This window comes from Haemorhous mexicanus, chromosome 3 (assembly GCF_027477595.1).
Source record: "Haemorhous mexicanus isolate bHaeMex1 chromosome 3, bHaeMex1.pri, whole genome shotgun sequence".
In the NCBI taxonomy this organism is placed as follows: Eukaryota; Metazoa; Chordata; class Aves; order Passeriformes; family Fringillidae; genus Haemorhous; species Haemorhous mexicanus.
In genome coordinates, this window is record NC_082343.1 from 104,175,681 (window position 1) to 104,202,766 (window position 27,086).

General features: G+C 41.5%; 1 protein-coding gene across 4 annotated transcripts in view; it reads left to right on the top strand.

Moving 5' to 3' along the window:
- Positions 1–1,061: 1,061 nt before the first annotated feature.
- The window catches only part of LPIN1 (lipin 1), a 79,642-nt gene continuing 53,617 nt past the window's right edge, over positions 1,062–27,086 (top strand). The window contains exons 1-2 of one of the 4 annotated variants that reach the window (XM_059842891.1): positions 1,062–1,204; positions 22,019–22,075. In XM_059842891.1, the coding sequence (XP_059698874.1) occupies positions 1,148–1,204; positions 22,019–22,075 (114 nt within the window). In that variant the 5' untranslated portion in view covers positions 1,062–1,147. Of the gene's footprint in view, positions 1,205–22,018; positions 22,076–22,624; positions 22,767–23,991; positions 24,114–27,086 lie in introns of those variants that run through there. The other 3 variants (XM_059842895.1, XM_059842893.1, XM_059842892.1) reach the window with 3 other exon arrangements.

Genomic DNA, 27,086 nt, shown 5'->3' on the forward strand with positions numbered 1-27,086 from the left:
TATAGCCTAGGGTTAAGTATGAAGCCTAGCCGGGCATATTTGTTCATTTGATAACTGTTACCAGCTCATAGTTAAGGCTAGGACTCTCCTGCAGTGGGGTGCCATAAATAGCCCATTTCATTACATAAGAGTGGAAAGAAGCCTTTGCCCAAAGCCAGACCTGTAACAGAAGGGTTCAGGGATTTTGATAGCAACTTTATTTCACCAGCTACTGCAGCCAGATGCCTTATAAGCAGAGGGATGATAAATAACAAAATTCAAGCCACGGGCTGTGAGTGTGAAAGTGTATCATAGCTGTGATTTAGTGGTCAGTTTGAACACAAAACCTCAGGCTGTATCTTGGTGGCAAGGCTGCTATTTCTGCCAGCTGCCAGAAGTGATTTCAAGATGTTGGACCCAGCTGTCCTCTCAGAGCCAGAAGTCTCAAAATTCAGGACAAGTTTATCTGATAAATAAATAAATAGAGTGTGATCTGTATGGATCTGTGTGGATTCTACATACTGGTATCAAACCAGACACAAACAGAAAACCAAAAGGAACAAATGGAAACAAAAATTATTCTCTTTTAAATATTATTGCACAGAGGAGCAGGAAAGCTGTGCTGCCTTCTCACTCATACAGTTACGGTTGTGGAGTTGTGCAGCTGTGCAGAAAAGCAGAATTAGATTGTGGCATTAAGAACCTGTCCTGAAAAAAACTAAACTATTAAAATCCATAAAAAATATGATCAATGATAGCAATAAAATGTTGGCAGTAAAAATTCCTGGTATTCTGTTTCTGGAACTTAGAACTCAGTAAACTGCTAAATCACAAAATCTTATATGAAAGTTAGGATACTGACTGGAAGTGAATTTGTGTTTTTCAGGCTCTAATTTTTCACTGAACCTTTTGACTGAGCTAGAGCACTTGAGGAGTCAGTTGCAAGGAAAGTGTGCTCTGGCTTACTGAGCTCAGATTTCTTGCTCTGACTGTGCTTCCAAGAACTTCGGCAGGTAAAATTAGCAAGAACATGATCACTGCGAAATTATATTCTCTGGAGCTTTGTTGTCTACAGCTAAAATCTGAAGGCAGCTTTTTTGTACATGGCAGAAACCAACAGTGGCTTTAGCAGCGCATGTGAAGAACAGGGAAAAACTACCAGCTCAGGATGTCGTCTGAGGAGGAAGATCATCCAGAGACCCCCACTGGCTCCCCTTGGTCTTGGGTAAGAGACTCTGCCCTAAGGTGGCATAAATAACACTTAAAGCTTTAGAAAAAACTAACAAGCTGTGCTGTGTGACCCTCAATAGTACTGAGGATCAGCAGCATTTTTAGTCTCCTGTGAAGTCTGTGTTTAATCGATGGTTTGGTTATCTCTTCTAGTTCAGTCTGTGGACTTTAAAAAAAAAAAAAAACTGAATGGGGAAAACCTTATTTTTCTTCTCCTGTGTATGTCAGGTTCTACAAGGAAACCTGACTGATTCTGTACTGTCTGCTTTGCTGTCTCACTGGCTGTGCAAAGCTACACTGTTGAAAGATAGCTTTTAGGTATAATGGAGGGAAAAGGATATAAAGGAGGGAAAAGAACAATGTTAACATCTGCTCTGGAGGTCTGCATTAAAAAAAAGAGCCAGTAAAATACAAAATTTTTTCTCAGTAAGACTGAAACTGCCTTAATGAAATACAATCTGCACTGATGTCCCCTAATAGTGGCTTCATGGTCCTGTGTTTTAAGGTCTGGGCTGATGCCTAATGCTGCTGGAGAGGATGTGGATCCGTACAGGTTTCTGGCAGAAAGACAGAGGATGAATTCCCTCTGAAGAGACTTTGGGTAGAAATAGGAACAGCTCTACTGAATCTCCTGGCAATTCACTAAGTTTCAGGAAAAGGCAGTATGGGTTATAACCAAGGCTTTCAATTACTTTTCTAAAAGCATTAAAGTGGTTAGAAAACAATAGTATACTTTGAAATTAGTATTTATGTTTTCATATATGTTTTCATATCTTTTTATTGACACATACATCTATGATTTTTCAGGTAATGACAATATTTGAAATGGTTTTTAAATGTGGTCAGGCATGAATGTGTATGATATGTCTAGAACTGATATGTCCTGCAGGTACCCAAGGAATTAAAAGAGACTTTTGCTTTTTGAAGGTAGAATGCATAGAATAAATTGGTTTAGCTAATGCATAGAATAAATTGGTTTAGCTAATAGAAACATTCATTTAAAGTAGTCTCATATTTGGAGGAACACATAGGGAGGCTGAAAATTAGCACCAGTTGTTCTCACTATCAGGACACAGGTTTCCTGGTATTTGTGTTGGTAGATGTCTGTTTTTGACACACAGGAAGATAGTTTATGGGTTTCTAAATTAAACATAGGTGGCAACTTTCTATTTCCACAGAAAATTCCCTACAGACTGAGCAGAATGGAGGCTGGGTGGGAGAGATGGGACTGATTAGTTCAGTGATGGTTGGAGCACTAAGGCACATCAAGACTATGTTCAGTATAAACCAAACTGAGAAGGAACAAAGAAGTCAGGGATGTAATTTTTTAATTTCAACTTTAAATATCATTAAACTCTTGGCTTTCACCTGTATTAAAAATTAAGACATCCTACACAACACTTCAACTATTGCACTTGTATGATGTACACTTTAGCTTTAGTTTCCTTCTAGAAATCTCCTTCACATATAAGTCTCTTAAATTGCCAAGGAAAGTCATGGATCCCACTGCTCCTTTGAACAATCTGTTTTTCAGTGAATTTGGAAGTTTCATTGTAAGTTAAATAAATGGTGTTATTCAGCATATAAAGGATATCAGATTTCTAATAGAAATAGATGTGCTAAATATGATTTGAAACTGTGGCTATTGGCCTTTAGGAGCTGCTGACTCTGGGCTTCTGCTGAGGACATCAGAAAAGAAGAACCACTTACCTCTATAGATTTACTGAAGTGCTTCTGCCTATCACTATATTGCAAAGTACAGAGAAAATTTTGGTCCTTGGAGACAATGGCAGAATACATATATTTGAGAATATTAAAAGCTCATCACAGAGAGCCCCTTGATAAAAAGATTCCCTAGGTATGCAAATAAAAACATACAAGCCCCAGGCTTTGAAATGCAGCATGTGATTACAAACTTACATGCTTCTAGAAGCAAAAATTTGTTTTTGTAAGCATTTAGACTTTAAACTTTCTCTGATTTATCATGATGTTGCAAGAGGACCAAACAAATATGAAGTCTTACAGACATTTGCTTTCCCTAGGGTTAAGAATAAGATTGTACACCTACGTCCTTTCCAGAGGAGAAATAAATAAAAAATAAACAAATAAATTAAGCATCACTGAGACAAGCTGATATAACGTGGGGATGGTGGTCAAAACTGGGCCTATCAAAACATAGCAGACATCAAGGAGAACTCTGCAAATTCCTGCATCAAATACAAGCCTCCTATACTGCTCAAGGCAAAATTCACATTTTACTTGCTAGTGTTTCAAATTATTAGGTAGCTGTGCTCTTAGATCTCTACTTGAGACCTTCATGTTCAGAAGAATTTCTACAACTTTCACCTGTACCACAAGGAGCATGTGTAAAAATACTCCCTGAGCCACTTGCACTGGGTACCCAAATTAAACAGGCACACTTGAAAATGGTAACTTTCATTTTCTTCCAACACATAAAATTTTTAGGTTCATTTAACCTGAATCTTTTATTGTGTTTTGAGATCCTTTGGGAGAAACCTTCCAGAAATGCAACACCTTGCTGCCACCAGTGCTTCCACCAGTGCTGCTTCTGCAGTTGATGCTGCTGTGGGAGGACTGGTTGGCTCCTTAGGGCAAGTTTCCATCATTCTCTTCCCAGGCCCAGTCCCAGTGACAAAACACTGGTCATGACAAAGCACTGGCATTTCTCTGGGGCTGCAGACAATCCTTGATTCCAGCGGGGGTAGCAATTTAAGTAGCATCAATTTCTTTGAAAAAGGAAGAAGTGTATGTTTCTCACTGTGAGGCTTTTACTGCACTAAACAGCTTAAACAGCTGTCCTGGGTAAGGCAGAAGGAGCAGGGTGGGCCAGAGGCTGCTCTCACCCCACCAAAGCTGTGCTGGCCCAGAGCAGCCAGAGGCAGAGCCCACTTGCCCAGGGGCTGCAGTCCTGCACTTTACAGCCAGGACACCCACAGCTACTCCAACAGCAGGGCTGTTCCCAGCTGTCCCTGCAGATGGCAATGCCCTGGGCTCTGGGACTGCTCCATCCCATGGACCTTTGCTGGGAAAGATCTCTTCCCATGGGGCCTGATTCCTCCCCTGCAGCTGATCTGTACCACTTTGGGCACAGGCATCAACTGAACCTATATACCCTATGCACAGGGTACATAGGTGTTGGCTCTCCTTCTGTTTTATTTTGGTGGCCTTTTTGCAGTCACCTCCTGAGCAGACTCCAGACTTTTCAGGGGCAGGAGCATCTTTCCCCCACAGTGGCCCTTCCCTGCCATGCCCAGCAGGTCGGCAGCAGCAGCCGGGGGGAGCAGGTGCCGCTCCCATTTTGGAGGGCTGACCCTTCAGAGAGTAGAGGATGTATTTTTGCAAGGGTAAATAAGTCTCAACTTCACTGCAGATCTGCTTTCCTCCACCATCAAGCACGTGTGCTGCCTTCCCACCTACTGAAAAACAAACAGTAAATTGAACCTGGACCCTTCCATGTGGTTCACTCTTGGGGAGCTGACTGCAGGCCAAGTCCTCTTGCATTTTATTTAGGGCAGGTTGTGGGAGGTCATTCTGTATCTGGAGATCATGTCTCAGAGAGCCTGCCCTGTCTTAATATAGATCTGAAAGTTCATCTTGGTCCACGGGGATGAGAGGCAGTGAGGGCCACGAGTGGCTGTCAGCTGCTTCACCCCCAGCTCCTGTCACCTCCACTGCCTTTGCACCATAACAATGTGCATGATGAGTAATGCTTTAATAACACTTACTTATTTCATGCTGCCATAAATGCAAACAGAGTGTCAACCTCTGTTTCTGACTCTCCTACTCTGTAAAGTGGTCTGTGACAGCTCAGTCTCACCTGGAGTAGGAGTTTGCACCTTGTCAAGACCACAGTCCAAGGACTGGTCAGCCCAAGGCTGAGCTTCAGAAAGCACAAACATATATCCAAGAACCAGAGCGGTCTTAAAACCTGAGATGTTTGAAAGCAGAGATACATATTAGTTTCTTGCTACAGGCTTTTAGATGTCTGCATTTAAAAAGTTATCAAACTGATACCAGTCATGGCAAAGGTTAAAACTCTTTTGAATTTAAAGTCCCCTGTCTCTGGGAGGTAAGAAAAAGCTTCATGAAAGTCAGCATCAGTCTGACACTGCATCTTCCCAAAGAGCTTCTGCTCCAAATAAATGAGCAGATAAGGGTTGGGCCGTCATCAGCTGAGCATTTCCCACAGTCATCACCCAGGGAGCCATGAGGCCAAGGGTGACATAACAGGGTTTACACAACAAGGGACCATCGTGTTGCCACCTCAGAATGTGTCCCCTCTGTTTTAAATGTACACAAGCTGGGGAGATTATTGAAAAGACTGCATGGCAAAATGGTTCAGAAAATACAGGACTGTCTTCTACTTCACTTGAAATTACGTATTTGAGGTGGGGAAGATGTTAAGAAAATGGGATCAAGTGAGCTTGGGGATCTCATCACTTTTACAGAGTTAGAAATAATTCAGAAATTGCAAATGGAGCTGCATATGGTGAAGGCTAGAGACAGGCATGAGAGTGAGCACGGGAGCAGAAAGCAAAGCTGTGCTTGCCTGTGGAGCAAAGGAGCAATGACAAGAGAAGGACATGCTTTACTCAAAGCCTCATGCATGGCCATCCTGTCAGGGTACACTGCCTCACATTGCCCCATGCTCCCAGTTCAGATGGCCTGTATATTAGAACTGAGGTAAATGCCATCTGGGATTGCACTTCCTGAAATGAGAAATGGAAGACACCCCAAGACCATCCTCAGAATCAATTTTCTCTCTTTTGGTACCAGTAGCCGCACTCATAGGAAAATTAGCCACTAATTTTATGAGAATTTACCAGTATAATATCATATTTTCAATGCAGAGAGAAAAAAAAGTTCCCAAAGTTTCCCCTTTGATCTATGATCTGTATTGTTCCAAATGAAGCTGGCAGTTTCTGCTGTGACTTCACCATCATCCCTGAGTTCTTTACATCTGTGCTGGTGCCTGCCAGTGCTTTACTGGGATGGTTTCCCTGCAAAGCTGACAGCAAAGGAGAGCCTTCACTCAGCTTTGCAGAGCCTCATTGTGTTCTGTCCTGTAGGGATGAATTTTGTGGGCTTCAGTGTGAGTTTTGTTCAGTTTCAGCTTCTTATGACCCTGCCATGGTGCTCAGGGGCAGGAGGCAAAAGCCTGTTTATTCCTCACTAGTACCATTTAGAAGTTACAGCTCATTAAATCTTCACCAAGTACCAAGCTGTGATTTTCATTTTTACAGTCCCTTAGGAAGTTCATCATCAGAACCACAGACCACAGCACAAACAGGCAATCATTTACTCTATATTACAGGCACTGTTACCAGGCAATGGAGACATTCCTGCTCACAATAAATTCTTCATCCTCCATTCAGAAAAGCCAAGAAGAAAATACTTGATGGAGGCATTTATGTGTTTTCCACTTTTTCTTGCCCTCTTTTCCTTTTTACCCTTCTGTCTTCTGAATTTCACAAAAGCCTTAGTCGGATCTTGTAGTAAGGCTGGTTTTGTGGCTTTGCAGAGAAATGCTCTGCTATAATGGATGAGCAAATTGTACTTTGCCCAACCAAAATGGGAAGCAAGGAATTGCATGGCTGCTTCCAAGCAAGGGAGGCCAGTCAGGAAGCAGACTCCTTTCATAAAGGTCTAAGTGAACAAGGAAAAAAACTGCAAAAGGACAGAGTGAACACTGGCAGCTGGTCTGATAAATCTTTTTTTTTTCAGGCCCACTCTCCCTCTGAAGTGAACTGTATCAATCATCTAAGGAAGACGGCTGAGAGGAGAAAGTTTGCAGGATTAGCCTAGAAATGAATCCAGTACACAGAGAATTGCTACTTTTCTTTGCTCTTTCTTTACTCCTTCAGTAAACTTGGAGCCTTTGAAGGAAGTGGCAGATATCTGATCCATGGATCAGGAATAGTTTTAGCACATTCTTCTTTTAAATGCAGAGCTAGCAATGTGTCTGCATAGCAACACAGACAAAAAATACAGTCTTTTTTATTCTAACCCAATCTATAGCTGTTGTTTCAATTTAACTGATTCATTAATGTTATGTGATCTAGGCCAAAACAATCACATTGCAAAAATACGTAATAAGGAAAAAAAATTAATGAGAATAGATGTTTCATAAAGGTTGTCAGAATTTCCTCAAGCTCCTATCGGCTACAAATGTTCTTAAAACAAAATAAATATTCTCCTATAAATTTTCATGAACAAGTGATAAGCCCCAGTTCTGCTCCCTCCTGCTTTTGCAGAAGTTATATTGCTGCCAAAAGACTTTTAAAGTGAGGGATTTTTAAATCAAAAGTGCCCTCCAGTGGTCCCACATATTATTTTTGGCTGACACCTGATATTAATCTTCCCCTTCTTAGAAATGAGGCCATATGATATTTAACAGCTTGTAGCAAGCAAAACAAATTAAATTGGATGTACCCTTTCAAAAAAGGTCAGATAATTTGGATGTATCCTTATATTGAGATATTTTGTATACCTTCTAACCAGTTTGAAAGCTTTTAACTTATTCACTTTTAATTTTTTTTCATCTCAGGGGTGTTTTTTCCTGCATTGTGCAGGGGTTTTCTCTCTGCTCACCCTCTGCACGTGGTACAGCTTTGACTCTAACACCATCCATATTACAATCTGCTACAGGACAGAGGTGACCTTTGAAAAGCAAACAATATATTATCAGGCAACTCAAAGGTAATTTTTACTTAGACAAGCTATTAGGAATTCACCATAGCTTTGCTAATAAAATCATTGATTTTCCTTTAAAATCTGGAAATTATTATGGATTACCCTATCTTTTTCTGAGTATTTTAGGATACCATGGACTCATTATTTCTTCAATATTTTAAGGCAGAGAAGGATCAGGGAGAAGTAAAAACCAAGGCTTTGTGGGATTTCCATCTCAGTAAATATCTCTGAGAAATCTCTGGAGTTCAAGGATTTTCTTTCATTATAAATTTGTGAGTACCTCCACTCTGCTAGTTTTGCTTAGAGGTTTTTAGAAGTCAAAAGCATCTGAGGGGCAGCATTCCTTCAGAGGGACACTTTGGAAATTCAATGGAAAAATACTCTTTAATTAAATCATTTGCAATAAATATTTTATTTGAAAACTCTTATGCAAAACAACAGTTTCCTTAAAAAACAAACAACAACAACAACAAATACCAATAAAAAACCAGATTAAACGTGAAGGAGAGTTTTCCCAATGGGTATTTAAATGTCCTTAATCATTAATTCCTTATTGGATTCACTGTATAGATCCTGGTGCTTTTGTAAGGTCAGTGGAAACGCAACAGCCATAGCAAGTGAGCTACTTAAAGCAGTTACAGACATGACCTTTGATAAAAAAAGTTTGGTGCTCCTAAATCCCTTCTCCTGGAAATCTAATGTTGTCTGTGCAACAGAGACCAAAACTTGAATATTAGTCAAGGCAGACTTGATTCTCAGCTAAGACTGACAAATGAGCTGTGGCTCTTGCCCTGGTCAGTGCAGTGCTGGCCCCAGGCAGGATGATAAAGCTATTTTCCCTCATGCTGCTGGATGAGTTTCAATAACCCTCTGCAACTTTCTCAGCTGCTCCATCTGTTGCAAGGGGATTATGTTAATAACACCTTTAGCAATATATTGCAACATTCACCAGGCTGTGCTGTGTGTGAGCAGGGTAATGCAGTTAATAAACAGAGTACAAACACTATCGTACTTTTTTTCCCTTCTATGTGAAAAGTAACACTAAGTGAAAAAATTTAAATGAAAGAAGGTGTTAGCCCTATTTTTCATCAATTTCCTCTTGTGCTTCCCTCCAGCAGCTGTATTAGATATGTAAAGGACAAGCCCGTGAAGATGGGCACAGACCACAGCAACACCTATGTATATAACTCATCCTATAAAGTTCATGTTTTGTGCTAAATTAATACATTTTCTCTCTTTTTTCCCCATAGGATAGCAGGTTGTAGATCATAAGGCCCTAATGGTAAAACTGAGAACCAAGTAGTTTTCTTTAACTCCTACTTATTTGACTAATTCACTACTTTTATCTTCTTCCTCCCTTGGTCAGTGCTGCACAAATCTCAATAGATCAGGAAATAGTACAGAAAAGAGAGCTCTGCCAGGACCTGTGAAACAAAAAGAAGATGGATGGTAGAAGGAACGGCATTTTATCTTGGCATAACACTGTGATAGTCAAAAAGGTGGTTTATTAATAGTGGTTTGGCAGACATACTATACCAACACTTCATGACTGCAAGAAGAAGACCAAAGCAGGTGTCTAATTTCCTGCAGGCAGCCTGTGCCTGAGGGGTGGCAGGTTTTTTTCAGCAGTTTTTTTCAGGTTTCCTCAGTTTCCTTGGCAGCTGTGGGCAGCTGGGTAGGAGAAGGCAGTTTCGGCACTGGATGCAGAACTATGAGGATGTTGTGGACTGAGAATTAACCCAGTCCTTACTGCAGGATCCAGACACTTGGCTTTTGCCTGGGCTGGGCACTTGTAGCCTGTAAGCAGGAAAGGACAAATAAGCAGGACAGCCTGTGGGGATGGCAGCCAGCTTTGGCAGACAGGCTGGGAACAGAGGGGGTTAATGGCGAGGGTGAAGCAGAGTTGGAGGGTGAGGGTGGACAGACCCAGGGCCATGGGGACACTGGCTGATGGGGAAAAGGTTTCCTTTCCACACAGCACCCATGTAAGCCGTAGGCAAGAGCTGGGCTGCTTCCAACCCAGCAATGCTTTTCCTTAGCTTTTGGCAGGAGCTGGAAGAAGCCTTTGCCCCCCTACACTGAGGAGGGCTGCCAAACACCAGAGACATCAGCATCTAGCCCTTCCTCACATGGCATCTGGGGAAGAAACCTCAATCTCAGCCACTCCAGGGACTCCCATTTTTCCCGTGAACCGTGGATTCATTTGATCTCCACCCACACTGGAGAAGAAAAAAAAAAAAAAAAAAAAAGAAAGAAACAAAATAGGATGCTGCAGGTTTGTTACCTCATTTCAGTGGAAAGATAGGTTTTGTTTGAATCCACTGAAGGATTTATTTCTACAATCCAAAGGCAACAATCCTGTTGGAGTAACTCAGTCCTTGGAAATGTCTCTATCTCTGCACTCCCTACAGAGGGAAGTGTGAGCTCACTTAGGTTTCCTCTAAGGTTTGGGAAGATGCTACTCACTAGGAATCTGTGCAACACGTACACATGGGAGAGGCAGTTCCTCACTTTAACTGGCTTGTCTCAGTTCAGAGCCTTTTAACAGTGGTCTTAATTGCTTGGCAACACCAATAGTTTATTTTCTGCTTTGTAAATCCTCAGACAAGCATTCCTGAAACCAGGCTGGAGCAGACATACCTCCTGACTACTTGCTGGCCTTGTGGGAGCTGTGCAGCATGTTCCTGACCCTGCCATACACGTTAAACAAACCCTTCAGCTCATCCTAGGCTGCCTACATTAATGATGACTTGTTCCTTAGTATATTAATAAAGTTGGTGGCAAGTAGCAGAGAGTGAATGACTGCCCAGACTTTTGAATGCTAATATTTGGGAAAACTTCCCTTAAATGAATGAGGATTTCACAAAAGAGGCATCCTGTCACAACCTTTTCATTTTGTCCCTGTACAGTGTATGACAAAGTGAGCCTCAATTAAAGCTTCAAAGCACTGTTGAAGGCCAACAAACAGCAGTATAGAATGTGAGTCTTAGTGCACCTCCTTTTTCTTTATAAACCCTTGGATAATTTGATACTTTCTTTATAAACTCTGTGATAATTTATTGCTGTAACAAAGGAAGCTCTTTTGACTGCTAAACTGATTTTCAGGGTGTATTTGCACTGGTTTTCACTTTTTCATTGACTATGAGAGCTTTGCTGAAGAGAAGCTGACTTTGATGGAAGTGGTATGCTCTAGGTGAGATACAAAAGCAGATCTATCCTGTGGGGAAAAAGGATGGATAATTTATTGGGAAAGAATAGAAGGCAGTTATGAAAATCATCTTTCCAAGGCAGGTCAGAGTTACATTTAGAGAAGAAAAGTTTGTATTTAAATGCTCCATGTCATGCCATGCTAAGGAAGCTTAAATGGATCATGCTCTAACAGTGCAACACTCTCTGTGGATTAATTAGAAAGGGAATCCAGGCACAACCATCTTTCTTAGGACTGTTTAAGGTAAAAAGGGCAGCCCCAGGATCTAATCCCACTTAAAAAGGTGGCCTTGATGTTAAGGGGAACTATTCTCTCACCTTAAAGTCAGACAGATACATCTGGGCTGAATATAGTAGGATTCTTACATTAAATATCTTTGGATTAGACACCATGGAGACTCCAAATCCAGTGCTATCTCACTAACACAAGCACTAAAAATACAGCCCTGAAAGGATGTTTTTCTCTTCAACTAATGCCACATAATGAAGTCTGTGGCCTGGGTGTAAAGGCTCTGAAAAGGTAAAGTCTTGTGTTGGAACCTCAAATAAAATAAGAACAGCTGGACCTATGTGCTTGCCCTCTGCAGGAATCCCTTCGCAAAGGAATAATTACATTACATAATGAAGTGAAAACAAGGAAATATGCAGGAGCCTGCTACAGTGAACAGATTATTTCTTGCCACCATCTTTCTTTTTGCTGACTACTTAATCTGTGAAGTTGGTTTAAAAATGAATCCCACCAGTCTGGAGTATCAGGAGGTGTTAATTTCTCACAGAACAATTAACAATCTTTCACCCATTGAAGTCAGGAGTACCTTTAAAGTCCAAAGCAGTCAATAAAAGATTATTCACAAAATGGAGCTTTGGATGTTCCCATGATCTAACTTCTGAGAAAATCATTGCAGTGTAGGTAACAGAAACAGCACTTGGGATCCTCCACTGACACTGGTGGATCTCTGATGGCCTTGACTGTATTTCTAGATGCTGAGGGAGGTTTGGAAGTGGAGGTCTTGTAACCTGTCTCTCCATATTGTCCTTAAACAATAAAGGCAAAAAAGACAGTCCCAGAGCATTCCTAAGGGCAGCTGGTTGTGCTCTATCAATCCAGCACTGCTTCACCACCAGCCTAGCTGCAGTGGCAGCTTCAGGAGTGTAAAATAAACACTTGGGGTTGCTCTACTCTTGAGTCAGCCATCCCTTTGTGGAGCACCCACTGATTACAAACTTCATTCTCCGCAGCCATGGATCTGCAAAGCTTCACCCATAGCACTGCCCTGTCTGGAGAAAAACTGTATGATATTTAAGATAGAGACTGATGGATGCCAGGCCACTGAGCCTTGTTTAGGCAAAATACAGAAGAAAGTAGGAGGAGAGGCAGAGAACTTCTAAAAGTGTGCCATTGTGACATGGCGAAAGAATTTCAAAGCCAATGCAGTTATTTTAGTATTAATTAAAACCTAGTCAAGCCCAAGGGATTATTAACATTTAAAAAAACATTTCTAAGTACTTTTAAAGCTTTCTTTGTGAACAAGTACTAAATGTGCACCACAGAAAAAATGTTCCTGGCCCACTGCGTTCTGAGATGCTTCTTTCCAAGAATTTTATTCAAACACTTCCTCTTGTTCTGCACATGCTGTTTTTCTTCTAGAAGGTCAGCAATGTTGCAGCATATATTGATTGGATTTTATGACTGCCTTCTTCCTAGAAACAGTCCTGAACAATGTGTAGCATTAGTGAGAAAAACAAATCACTTGCAATGAAGAGGCACGCACCCCACCTCTTTATTTTCTGCCCTTCTGGACAAGAGCCAGTAGGGAGCTGCTTTCAAAGTCTATTTATGAACATGTGTTTACTTTTGCATACACGCAGTCTTTACTACATGTGAGCCCTGTGTACTGAACCAGTGAAGTCAGAAACTCTGAAAATTGAGAAATTCACTTTCATAACAGTAGTCTGAGTTGATAATGTTTCTCTATTTTATATTAAAAAACCAGAAGCAGAGTGAGGTTAGCTGGGTTGTGCAGCAGAGCACAGAAAGCCTGCAATAGTGCCAGGTGCAATGGAAGTTTCCAAACTTCCTGACCTACCCCTCAGACGTAGGATTGTTTTTCCTCTTCTGTTCCACTCCAGAAACCTGATCTTGGGACACAAGGTCTCTTCATACTACAAACATACCTATGTTCCACAAAATGACATAAACTTTCTCCCTAAAAAGCTGTACTAGCAAATCCCTCAAAAAACCCCTATAAAAACTACACACAATACAATTTTTTCTGCTGTTAGGAATTTGCATGTGAGGCTTTAATATTTGAATGCTTGAAGGATTTCAAAGAACAGCAAGCCTACCTGTTTTTTTTTTTTTCCCTAGATGGACAAAGTGGAAAAACCTTCATGTATATTTTAATTCACTCACACTTTAATGGAGGCTTGTCATGACTCTATCATGCCTGTCATGAAGCCATACATTAAAACCTGTTTTGCCTATCACTGTTGGTGCCCTTGATGACTCTGGACAGTGACTATTGTGCAAGTTACACATCAGTACTGACTTGATGGAACTTCACTCTGTGGCAAAATTTAATATTCTTTTAATAAATTGCATTCTGATGGGAGGCTTTCCACAAATCAACGGACAGGGGGATGGGAAACACCACTGGCAGTCTAAAATATCTATGATACCCATAGGGAAGACCTCTGAGTAAGTCTACAAGCAAACAAAGCAAATAAACAGGGAGAATAAAAAGCCCAGCTGGGTTTTACAGGTCAGCCCCAGATGTGGCCATTACCTCGCACTTGCTGTGACCTTTATGCCTATGGAGGCAGCTGCTGTAGGCAAATGGACAAAGGGTTCAATTGTAACATGAAAGGCTCGAGCAGCTTTTCAGTGTACAGCACGTTTTTTTGCTGTCATCTTCCTAACCCCATCACCACTCTTGAAATTCATGCCTAAAATTACACAGAAAACAAATGGGATCAGGGAAATGCCCCTTTCTGGAGCCTCCCCATGAGCTTCTATAAGGTATTTGTACAAAGTATTTCTATGTGACCCATGACAAAGCTTGCTAGCAAGCAAAAACACAGTCTGTGCCTGGTATTATCTGAAGAGCAGGCTCAGCACAGCAGCAGTAGCAGCTTTGCTCTGTGTCCTGCTGGGAGCCTGGGGCTCCAGTGTGTGGCACAACCCAGTTTCTCAAGGCTTTAAACAAGCCTGCTGCCAGTTCAGCTCTGCTGCTGTACCTGTTTGACCAGAATCGCTCTGAACTAAATCAGGAACTTCTTGATAGCTCCTTGCTTTTTTCTCTTCAGAGAGTCCTCTGTTTACATGACTGAGCACATATCCTGTGTCTCAGATTGAACATCAGTGGGTCAGATCAGTTTTGTTTGCTCTGTATCTTGAAAACCCAACATTTACAGATTCCTCGTGGTTGCAGATCCTACATTCAGCCAGATCTAGCTCTGACCTCCTTTGCCTTGCACTTTAACAATGAGGGTCTGGACAACCCAAAGCCTCACCAAGCCTAAGCCATGGGCAGTGTCAATACTGCAGTCGTGGAACTTGACCACCCACCAGCTTTCTGCCCCTGGCTGTGAGGAGGAACAGCCTTTTTCACCCTTCTCTGGTGAAGGGCATGTATTGCCCTCTTCAGTGCTTTGGGGAAAGCTGTGGGTAGCAGCTGCCATGTCCAGGGCTGATGGAGAAATTGCTGAGGGAGGCCTCTGGGTCTGGAAAGGATGCCGTGGGAGGGTGTGTGAACATCAGCTGATGTGAACACATCACCTCATGAAACACCTTTTGGTAGCCTAGGGTGGTTCCTAAGAGAAACATTCCCAGGTGCAGCGTTAACTGCAGCCATTAAAATATCCGACAAAAGCAAGTGCCGGGCGGTGCAGGGGCCACCTCCTCTGCCAGCGGCGGTGGCAGCCGAACAGGCCCCGCCCTGCTGAGCGGTCTGCGGGAGGTGACACAACAGCCTTCATCAGCAGGCCTGGCAAGATGTGAGAGAAACAGCTGATAACTCTCTCTGTGAGTGACTAGGGTGAGGTTAAGAAAAGGGAGGAGCTCAGCAGGAAAAATCCAGACCTGGCATGAGGCTCTTTGAGGGTGTATTTCAAAGACCAGGGTTCCCTGTGTTAACCCACCCCTGGGATGTACTCAGTGAGGTTTCTGGATAAACGAGCAACTTCATAGTGTCTTACTTGCAGCCCTTAATTTTATCTTTATTTCAAAGTCCCTTCAAAGTGTGGTGAGCAAACCACCATGCCTGAGCTCTGCTGCAGTTTGCAGCAGCTCCAGGACAGAAATGCCATGGATATTCTCACTTTTTTTTTTTTCCCCTTTAATTTATAGGCTGGATTATTACAAAGCACTCAGTTTACATATTGTAAATCAATGACTACTCTGACGAAGGGGAGAGAGAATGATGCATCTGACTCCAACATCAAAAGACTAATGACCTAATGAATTACTTTATTATACTATACGGTGTACACTTCATCTAAACTGAATCTGCCAGGTACTCACTCTTGTTCACAACTGCACAGAACTGCACTCATCTCTGATTCTCCCGTGACTGTCCCGTGACAGTCCCACACACACACACTTCTTGGCCCTGATAGGCCAAGGAAACAAAACATCTTCACTTTGGGTAAACAATCTCCATATTGCATTCTACTTTAGCACAACACAGGCACAGCAAGCAAGATAAGAATTGTGTTTTCCTTCTTCTCTGCTTGTCTCACAGCTTCTCTCTGTTCAGAGGGCATGTGAACACCACTCTTACATCTGGATTTCAAAATCATTTAGGATGTTAATGTAGTACAATGGGAGATAAACTTATTGAGAGCAGCCCTGCAGAGAAGGGCTTGGGGGTTCTGGTGGATGAAGAGTTGCACAGGAACTGGCAATGTGCACCTTCAGCCCAGAAAGCCAAATGTATCCTGGGCTCTGTCAAAAGGATATCTGGTGAGACCCTGCCTGCAGTGCTGCATCCAGATCTGGGGTCCTCAGAGAAGGAAAGACATGGACCTGTTGTTGGAGCAAGTCCAGAGGAGGGACACAAAAATGCTGGAACACCTCTCCTATGAAGACTGGCTGAGAGGGTTGAGATTGTTCAGCCTGGAGAAGAGGAGTTTCTGAGGAGATCTTAGATTTGCCTCCCAGTACTTGAAAGGAACTATAAAAAAGGAGGGAGAAAACTTTTTGCATGAGCAGGCAGTGATCAGATAAGGGGAACAGTTTTAAACTAAAAGTGAAGAGATTTATATTATATTTTAGGAAAAAAAATCTGTACTGTGAGGAGTGAGGCACTGGCACAGGTTCCCAGAGAAGCTGTTGATGCTCTGTCCTTGGAAGCATACAAGGACAGGTTGGATGGGAATTTGAGCAATCTGGTGTAGTGTGTGGCATCCCCCGTGGTGGTGGGAGATTAGAACTAGATGGTCTTTAAGGTCTTTTTCAACCCATTCTATGATTACAATGCAGGTATCCATGTTTTCAGCAAGGACAGGGAGAACACTGCTCATGCTGCAAGAGCTGCCCTGGCAGCCACGCTGTCTCCAGAGAAATAGAGGCTGTGAGGGCTGAGCAAGCAAGGTCACTCCAAACTGCTGTGATCTTCCCACCCTACACATGTTCCTCTGTCTCCATGCATGTCTTGGGACCCTGGAGCTACCAGAGTGCTCGAGCATAATGGCTCCTCTGACTTTGGGCCAGGTTTGAGTGAGGTGATTAAACAGAACTGGTTTCTTGTTGTGCTTCCTCTGCTTCATATGATAAAACTTGACTCTGGCTTCCATATTGCAAAGTACTTAAACTGTTCTGTGGTCATCTCCATGGGCAGCAGATCCCATGTTGCCGCCTACAGACCAGTGGCTTTATTTTGGTAGCCTTCTTATAGAAGATAAATAGAGATAAGGGTGTTTTTGTTTGGAGTGTTAGAACATCAAGCCATTTAACTAGGAACTCACTACTGAAGTTTCTGACAGAACTCTTGGTAGTTACATTTTTTTCCCCCACATTATTTACTGATGTCCCAAGCTTTGTCTGACTAGTTGCAACCTCTCCAGGAAAATTAAAAGTTGTCAGTCAAATCTGACTTATTTGAGAAGCTAGGAAATGGTTTTCTTAGTTTAGGTCACTTGGAAAGGCAGTATGATCATGTGGCAATTGGACTGTCATCTTACCTTGAAAGAAGATGGCCCTCCTTCATCTTTGTTCCTTAAAATTACTCTGTAGTGGAGATAGCATCTCCTCACAGAAGGTACCTACTCTGGTTCTCTATGAAAGAACAGACCAGCTGCTTTGCACTAGGCACCCACAGTGCAGGGAAAATATAACTCTGGGCATCAGATGCTCCTCAAAGGAAGTAATAGAATGTTTCTATCTGGTACTAGCAGAAATAAAACACTCAGTATGTACTTAACTACATTTAGAGGCATGATTACTGTAGGAACCTGATTTAAATTACTTGAGTAATTCACAAATGAGTAACTTTGTTTACAACACCAGTTGCATCAGTGTGATGAGCTAAACACCAGTCAGGTGATGTCGTGAGACTGAGTCAGAAGTTTGAGACAGAAGAGCTGCTTAGGTCACCTTGCCCAACCCTTGGCTACTCGGCTGTGCTTCCCTATAACTTGTTTCTGCACTAGTGTTTTTAAATTCAAAGCATTTCATCTAACAGGGTTTTCATCACCTGTTTCTGTATTTTTTCCCACTGTGAGATTTCATTGTTAGGAAAGAACTCCTGGAAATGGATACTCATTCTGCCATGTCACTTTATCACAGACTAATAGAACACAAGGCTGCAAGAGACTAAAGAGATCATCTGGTCCATCTCTATGCCTACAGGCATATCCAACTATAATTAAAACATTTCTGTCAAATGTGTGTTCAGCCTGCTCTGAAAGATCCCAGCCTCTTCCGGCAAGCCATACCAGAGCTTGGGTGCTCCTACTATTATAAAGTTTTCCTAATGCCTAAATATTTCCTGTTTCTTTTCGTGCTTACTGCATTTCCATATCTCTCCCAAGGGGGCATGGATTACAGTTACAGGGGGCATGGATTACAGTTACTAGTACTATTTTTTGTTTACAATATTTTTATATAAGATATATATTTTTCCTCTGAGAGTATGAAATATAGACTGATCTGTTCTTCTGCAGATATCAGGCCATATCTGTTATCTCTGAGTCTTCTGTTTTACTTCACCTTCTATCAGCTAAAAGAAACATCTTCATTCTTAACCACTCCATATTTAGTTGGGAAAAGTACAGTTTGGCTTAATGCTAGCAGACTGGGCAATAAGGAGTCATAAAGACTCTCTTTAGGGGTAAAAGGGCAAATTTTGCTTTGCACCACAAATTAAAGTTTTCTTATAAATATTATTGAATTTCCCCTGACAGTTAGGAGCATATTATTTATTTTAGACATCAGGAGAGCTGTGCAATAATGCCCACACTCCTGGTAGCAAAAAAGCTGAGGTACCTTCACAGGAGATCTGGCTCTCTTGGCTACACTGGTGATAGTAAACCAAACAGTGACAGTGCCCATTCTCTGGCTTTGATGCTACCTGGTGTGATCCAGTCACCTCCTGCTATTATTATTATTAAGCTCCATCAATGCTAAAAACCAGTTGGCCTCCTTGAGAGACCTGTTGGAAATGCTCTGTGCTTGTTCCCCAGCTGGGAGCTGCCAGCTGGCTGTGGTAGTACCTGTGCCAAGTGCTGTTTTTCCAGCATCAGGGCACAGGCCAGAGTGTCCCAGTGCCTCTGCCTGTGCCTTGACTCTGATTGTACAGGAATAGCACTTGTGTCCTATTTCACGAGCTTAAATGCAAGGTCATCTTTTCCCCACATTAGCTTGTTCTCTAAAGTCAGCAGGGTGCCTTCTGAGGCTGGTACAACTAAAGGAAAGATTTAATGCATTGTGTCTGCTTTGAAATTGTTTTTGTTCATGTCAGTTTGCACTTCCAAGACTACTACATAGGAAAGGCAGTTGATTTACAACAGTCACTCAAAAAAATGGACAAAATATAATTCATTAAATTCTAAATTTTTTCCATTAATTGCAGGTCTGAATGAAAGCTCCTTAGGGTTGTTTTTCAAATGTGAGCAGGAACAAGAGATTAGACTACTAAAAACATCAAATACTTAACTGCAACATTAACTGTACTTTCAAAATGTTGGCAGGGCTCCTGGAGAGTCGCGTGGTTGTTGCACCAGTACACAAAGAATGTTTTACAGGACTGTCTCTGATCACTGTTTTTCAGAGGAACTGAATGCACAGGCAGCAGCACTCTTGTAAAATTACCAGCTCTGTTGCAACACACTGTTGACTTTTCTGCTAATGAAATGTACTGTTTGCCTGTGGCAGTTCCTATTACGATGTTTCTGAGATTTATTTTTTGGATAATGGAATTTCGATTGTTTTTAAGAAAGAAAGAAAAAGAAAGAATGTTTGCAGCCCTGAAAGCCAACTGTATCCTGGGCTGCATCCAAAGCAGTGTGGGCAGCAAGTGAGGGAGGTGATTCTGCCCCTCTGCTCTGCTCTCAGGAGACCTCATGCGGGGCTGGTGCACCCAACTCTGGGGCCTTCAGCACAGGAAAGATGTGGAACTGGTGGAGCAAGTGCAGAGGAAGCCACAAGGATGATCAGAGGGCTGAAGCACCCATACTCTGCAGACAGGCTGATAGAGTTGGGGCTGTTCAGCTTGGAGAAGAAAAGGCTCTGGGGAGACCTTATGGTCTCCTTCCAGTACCAGAAGGGGCAACAAGAGAGCTGGAGAGGGACTTTTATGAGGGCTTGTGAACAAAGGTGAACATCTTTTAACTGAAAGATGGTAGGCTCAGATTAGATATTAGGAAGAAATGCTTTACTGTGGGGATGGTGAGGCACTGGAACAGGCTGGCCAGAGAAATTGTGGGTGCTTCATCCCTGGAAGTGTTCAAGGCCAGGCTGGAAGGGGCTTTAAGCACTTTAGTCTCACTAAAGGTGTCCCTGCCCGTGGCAGCGGGGTTGGAACCAGATGGTCTTTCAGGTTCTTCCCAACTCAAACCACCTCTTAAAAATAAACAGGCACATGCAGCAGGAAAATGCAATTTTATTGATTTCAGCATTTGCATACAACATGCATCTGTATTTCAATTATTAATTTAGCCTGGAAGAGTATTTCTGATCATTTAATTATGGGGACAACAGTGCCAGTATTTTTTTTTCCGCTTCTGAGAAGAGAAAAGATAGACCACTTGTAAAAACAATGGGCCATGTGGAAAGAGGTCTGTTCCTAATTCAGATGCTAGAAATCCTTTGTAATGCCAAATAAGTCACTTAGTCAGTGTGTATTTCAATTTCTTAATTTGATAAATGAAATTTATAATATCTTCTGGTCCATAAGGTTCTTGAGAGACTTGGTAAACTCTGTTTCCGCACTCTGGTGCAATCCTTAGTGGCACGTTCCAAGTGCAAGATACTGTCATGAACAGAGAAGGCCTATGTGCCAGACCTCTTTGTCTTCCTCTGATTGTGCCACCTCAAACTTGTCACATCCTTCACATGAAATTATATTCTAATTACACATATACCAGAGTGTGTGAGTGTAATTACCAGTGTAATTAACAGTAATGGAACCCTTAAGAACTGGACGTACCAGAACTAGGTGAATTTATTTCTGTTGTGCTTGTTTTGCTATTTCTGATTGCTCACTATTTGTAATAGTTTCATAGTCCTTATTCAAATGAAAGAAAATTCTGAAAAAGTATCATTTTATACCTTTTCTATTTGCTCAGTAAATTTCTACAGAGTATTCTGGGTGTCATACAACTTGAGAATGAATGTTTTTCCTTTTTTCCCGGTGAGCATTTTTGCTTGAAAAATGTTGAGATTTGAATATGAGGGAATATGGGTGTTTTGAGAAGACACCACCAGCAAATCTGGCCATAACTTTTCTAGGCAAGAAAGAGAAATCTTTCAAATTATTTTTTCATATCATCATCATCATCATCATCATCGTATTTACTGATTCTGTAGAGTTAGTCTTTACAGTACGAAATTTCACTATGGAAGAAGAAGTATTATAAAATGCACTTCAGAATTTCTCTTGAATAACTTTTCCTTTTATTTATACATGTCCCTTCATCTCCAGCAACACTGAAAGCTTAGCCTACTTAGTGGGTATTAATTAATGTCAATATGTCTTGCAACTGTGGCTTCTTTAAAAATGAAATCACCATTCACTCCTACTCCTGTGTGTTCATAAAGAGTTTGTCACAGTAATTGTCACCTCAGCTGTGGCCTCTGTCTCTGGAAGTACAGTCACACTGCTGAGGCCCCTGTGCTGCCTGTCTGCAGAGGAATTACTCATGGAATATACTCATGCCTCTGCTATGCAGACCCTGAGCACCAAGCTGCTTCAAAGGGGCTGAAGTGTGCTCCTCTTGCTCTACAGAACTGCTTTTCCTGTCCTACTGGGTACTAGAGGTCTTCCTGTACCATGAACACATCTAGGGATCATGCCATATGAAAAGATCTTTGGCATCCCCATCCTGCAAAAGAATAAACAGACACTGTTGTGGTCTATGCCTCTTCAGAGCTCACAGAATTTGCTGGATTCCAAGTTCTCTCCAGCTGATGATACAGATCCTACTAGCAGAGGACTAAACCCTTCTGCAAAACCCCTGAAAACTGAGGTGGTGGAACAAAACTTGAGAAAATTTCTCAGTCCAAATAAAAAGTGAGGATGACACAAAGGCCATGTGGCTTACAAAGGAATCTTAGGAGAGATACTCATTGAAGCTGGATTTCAAGGACAATGACTGAGGCCTGTATATATTAACTTCTGTGTATGGTTAATTAACTACATTATTTTTCATTACGTTTTGTTTCTTTCAGATTCCATTGATGAAAGATCCTGGTTGGATTCGAAATGTCTGGACACGCAATCTAAATGTAGGAATTTAATTGCTCATTTGCTTTTTAACTCTTGGGCTTTAGAGCAGGCCCAGCTTGAAGCCCAGTGGTCTTTGGTGAAGCAGAATGAGGAGTGGTTAATTCTTGCCCACTTCCTGGTACCCAGTGCAGAGTGTCCAAGTGTCACTCTTTGGACACTGTGTAACTACATGTCACCACTATAATGTGATGTTATTACTCCTGTGAAAGGCTGGGTAGCTCTGTGAAACTGGTGGCCCTCATATGTGGCCAGTACTAGAAGGATAAGGATGGAAAAAACATAACAGTTTGGAAATTTGGCACTTGACCTGCACAATAAGCACAGAGTGAGTAAGCCAGCAGTAAATGTGAGATGCAAGACATGTCCCAAGCCAGGGAAAACATGCCCAGACATCCCTGCTGCTGCTCTCCTGGAAGGCAGAGAGCACATCTGTGAGGTGGTGATCTTGGGACACAGCCATGGATTGACAGAAGAACCACTCAGGAGAAGGAATGAGAGGGGGAGAACAGCACTTCCCATACCAGTTATAGAACTGCCACTGCTGAATGATTGGTGGAGGAGGCAAAGAGGCAGATCAAGGGAACAACCTGATGCTTGTCTAAGTGACTCAGGACTCTATTCCTCAGAGTGACCTACTCTTACAGTGATGGTGGGGCAGAGTATCTAGAGGCTGACATGATGAAATCACAGGTAAGTCCACAGCATTTCTACCCAGCACCAAGCAGAGCTGTGCAATCACATCCGCCTAGCTGAGCTGTTGGAGCCACTGTCCAGCTCTGTGTAGGCTTCACAGAGGTATTAGCCTGGGTGGAGTGTGATGTTAACATAGCTACACTGCTAGCTCATGTAAATCCCACCTGAGGGTTCCAGACAACCTACACAGTGCAGTGTAGGAGATTTGTAGGCTTTCCAGAGGAATTTTCCTGATCTAGGAGCCCGTGGAGACTTGCTTGTAGCTTGTTGGTGTGAGAGCTGGTTGGCAGAGCCTGGCAGCCTCTCAGTCGGGTCTGGCAGATGTAGGAAGGTATGTCTGCTTCAACAAATTGAGGATCTAACCTTCATGCTGAGCTTGATATTAGCAATGGCACTTAAACTGGACAGCTAGATAAGCCAAGCAGGCAGTCTGAAATTAGGATGGGGTTGGTTGCTGTTGGCAGGCGTTGGGTTTGGACATGCAATTCAGTAGCTCTGCTTTGCAGACAGAAAGGTATCTGGGAATTCAAAATGCCAGTAAAATAAACAGAGAAGGAACTCCAATTAGCAAAGGACAGCATAAAATGTGAAAATTAAACACATGTGAAGTCATTCTACAGATGTGATCTTCTCATTCCAAATTTTGGGAACATTCAGATCTGCATTCAGGCGAGAATCTGAAATTTACAAGAACATCTGCTGTGTACCAAAACATGCCATGTGAACTTGTGATGAAACTTGGAAAGAATAGAGGATGATACATACTTGCAGTAAGATTATACTTTAAGAAGGGTCAGGTTATGGGTTATTTGGGCAAAATTTTGAATTTTTAAAAATGTATCAGTACTATGGTTTTTGTCCTAAACTTTTCATAAGCTAGTACATAAATACATGAAGAAGAGAGGAGAAATTTTGTAATTCTAACCACTAATGATAAAAAAATCTTAGAGATTGTGCAAATAAAAGAGGTGTTTGCACTAAGCTGTGCCAATATCTGCAGAGAGAAGTCAGCAGTATGAAACAAAAAGTGAGAAAAACATATCAGGCTGAATCTGCCACAGGAAGCAGAATTACACAGAACAAATAACAACTGACCTGGACAAGGTAGATAAGCAATAAGCATGATCCCACGCAAGCAACATGAAAAACACGTAGGGTGAATGAACTCGGCTGTCATCTAGGGCTGCAAGGGAGTGACATCTGATATCACTGGGATGACTGCACGGCGAGGCTTTTTGTTAGGGCCCAAATTGCAGTGTGGGGCTTGGAATGGGGAAAACGGTGTCTGAAGAGCTCACATGAGAAGCAGACATGTACCTTGACATGACTCTGACCTATCTGTGGGTATGACTTTGTTTTTTATTCTATTAAATAGGATTATTTTCTTTGTTTTCTGACCAGTCCTTTGTCTCTTCTTGTACTATGGCAGAGCTTGATACAAAACATTGCTTTCCTGTTCCTAGTCTTGCTTTAAAAAAAAAAAATCTTCACCTGTTTGCAACAATGAGCAAACCCTTTGCTTGTGTAATACAGAGTTCACTGGCTTGAAGGGGATTATATTGCTCTGTCTGAACTGAGCACCAGGCCTGATACTTTCAGACTCTAAACTCACTGGGATGGGAATTCTCTTTGTGCATGATACGACCAACACAATGTGGCTGATGTGTGAGTAATAAAACAAGCTGATGTTGTTTTTGTGGGCAGCAGCTGCTAGCTTTGAGAGACTGTGCACAGTATGTAGATTTGTCTGAAGTAGATATGAAATGAGGGTAGCAGGAATGAGGCAAAGTACCTGATGAATTCTCACATTTGCATAATGGAATATGGAATGCATACAGGCCACCAGGACTAAGGTTTTCTGTTCCAGGACAGGCTGGACCTAATGAAATAGATTTCCCTAATTTCAACAAAGTATAATATTTCCATAGATTAAAACAAAGTGCTTGTTTTAACACACACTTTATGGAACAAGGATAAATTATTTTCACAGTGTGTTAATTCCTGAATGCACGTGTTTTCTCAAAACATTTCTGAAACATAATGCTTTTAAACAATTCTTGCATGTATGCACAAGAGCTGGAAAGCTTTATTCAAACAGTGAAGAGGAATAAATGGAGATAGAATTGACCCATTTATGTAAGAGCAGGACCTAAAGAGCTACATGTAGAGCAGGCAGGCTTGATAATACATTTATTTATAGTATCTTAATACTGGACTAACTAAAATGGTTTCAACTTTCTCAGTTCAACATTGAATTACATTTCCTTCTGATGGGTCATTGCCTCCTGAGAGCCATTCAAACACATCATACTTTGTGACCAGATTATATAGACATAATAAACACCCCTTTAAGACAGGTGTGTTTCACTTGCAAAAACTGTTCTGCATTTTAGACTTCAAGACTCTTTTATACTGAAGTTTTCATTAGAGTAAAATTTTAATTTTTGCTCAGCTTTCAACATACTGGCAGAAATCAGAGAAAAAAATCCTTTCTTTCAAACCACATACTACAGTTCCTCCATTGGTTAATATACCCTTTGTCACAGCAAATCTAAATTTAATTTTCCAAGTAATTATTTTTAGACTGATGGAGATGAAATGTTGTTTAATTATAGTGCTAAAATAACATTTACTACTATGTTCAGGGTTTTAGTGCTATAACACCTCTGGAGAGACTACACTCATTTTGACACTATGAGTATTTTGAGTGAAGGATTTACTGAGTTACCTGGGACATTTCTACCACTCATAGAAATTTGAACATGAAACTGACATAAAGTACCATTTTCATGATTTTGCAAGCAAAAAACCACAAATAAATGACAAAGTTCTTGCTTTAACATAACTGACTTACAGGTTCCAGCTAGAGTTTTATACAAGTTCTCAGCCTAAATCAGGAGAATGAAGTGCTCAGATAAAAGAAAGAATGCAGTATTTACTGATTAATTACCTAGGCTTGATGCAAATAATTAAAGAGAATTTATTGTCTTGTGATGTGCAGGATTTAATTCTGTGCCTCAGCTTGTTCCTAGGATTTTCACAAAATTTTGATTATTAACTTTATATATAACAATATATTTTTAAGAACAAAAGAGCCAACAACAATAAGATTGCCAGCTTTTACAGCAACCAGGACTGAAAAGATTATTTGCTTGAGCAAAATATGTTTTTAAACATTGTCATTGTTCCATTTAGCTCAAATTTTGCCTGATAAAAATTTATCACAAGAATTCAATGGATGATTGTACTTTTAATTCAAAACAAGTACAGTGGCTCAAACTGTAATCACTAAAGTCCTCAATAATGGAATTAAAAGGAAAACACTTCTGAGACAGATTATCCAAATCCAGTATCTCACCTCTCCCCCCGATTCACCCAATACAGAGCCTTGAAGTTAAAGATCAGAGAGATCTGAAATCTGTGGTGCCAGATTAAGGTATCTTTAAGTTTGGCACAGAAGAAGGAATGAAAAGACAGTGTGAAAAGATCTTAGGGCCAGAGCTCCCTCGTACCTCAGTGTTACAGAAAGCCCTGAGAAGGGAAAGCAGGGGTCCTTCTCAGGTGGAGGCACAGGACTCACACCTGCTGCAGAGACTGAATTGGGAAAAGTACCATTTTAAATGTTACACACAGTTGTTTTTAAAAAAAACCCAAAAAACTGCTCTAAACTGGTTATATTCTGTCACTTCAAATGTTCAAGAAAATTGAGCATTAGTGAGAGGGGAAAACACTAAGTAGTACCCGGTTGCATTATCTCACTTTTTTTTTTACAGCAAAAGTAATAAACCTTTCTTTACTTTGGATGAAGGGATGAAGATGTGAACTTTTGGGCAGTACCTGCAGAAACCTTCCCCATCTGTTCACTGGTGAGAGAGACAATAGCCACAGTCTGCCTCTCCTCCCGACAGGCTGCTCACAATCCTTCATCTGCCTCTTTCTTGAGGGGAGAGCAAAACCATTTTTATCCAGTTTATATGACAGCCAGAACTAATTACAGTACCTGGGAGAGTACAGAATTATCTCACTTCAAAGCCAAACCTGCTTCTTGTAATGCCAAGCCAGGGACAGAGAGCCCCTGCATTCACCAGGAGCCACAGACAGCACAGCCCCCCCTCTACCCTGGTCTGCACAGAAGTGAAGAATTCCTTTCTCAGAGAGAAATGGCTAATATGGCTACTTGTATTATAAAACACATTTTAGATACTTCACTCTCTCGGTGGAGTTATAGAATGAACTTCAAGCTGACCTTTATTAGCACTTAATTCTTAGCCCACCAGAAGAAAAAGCTTTACACACAATATCTATTAATCCTCTTAT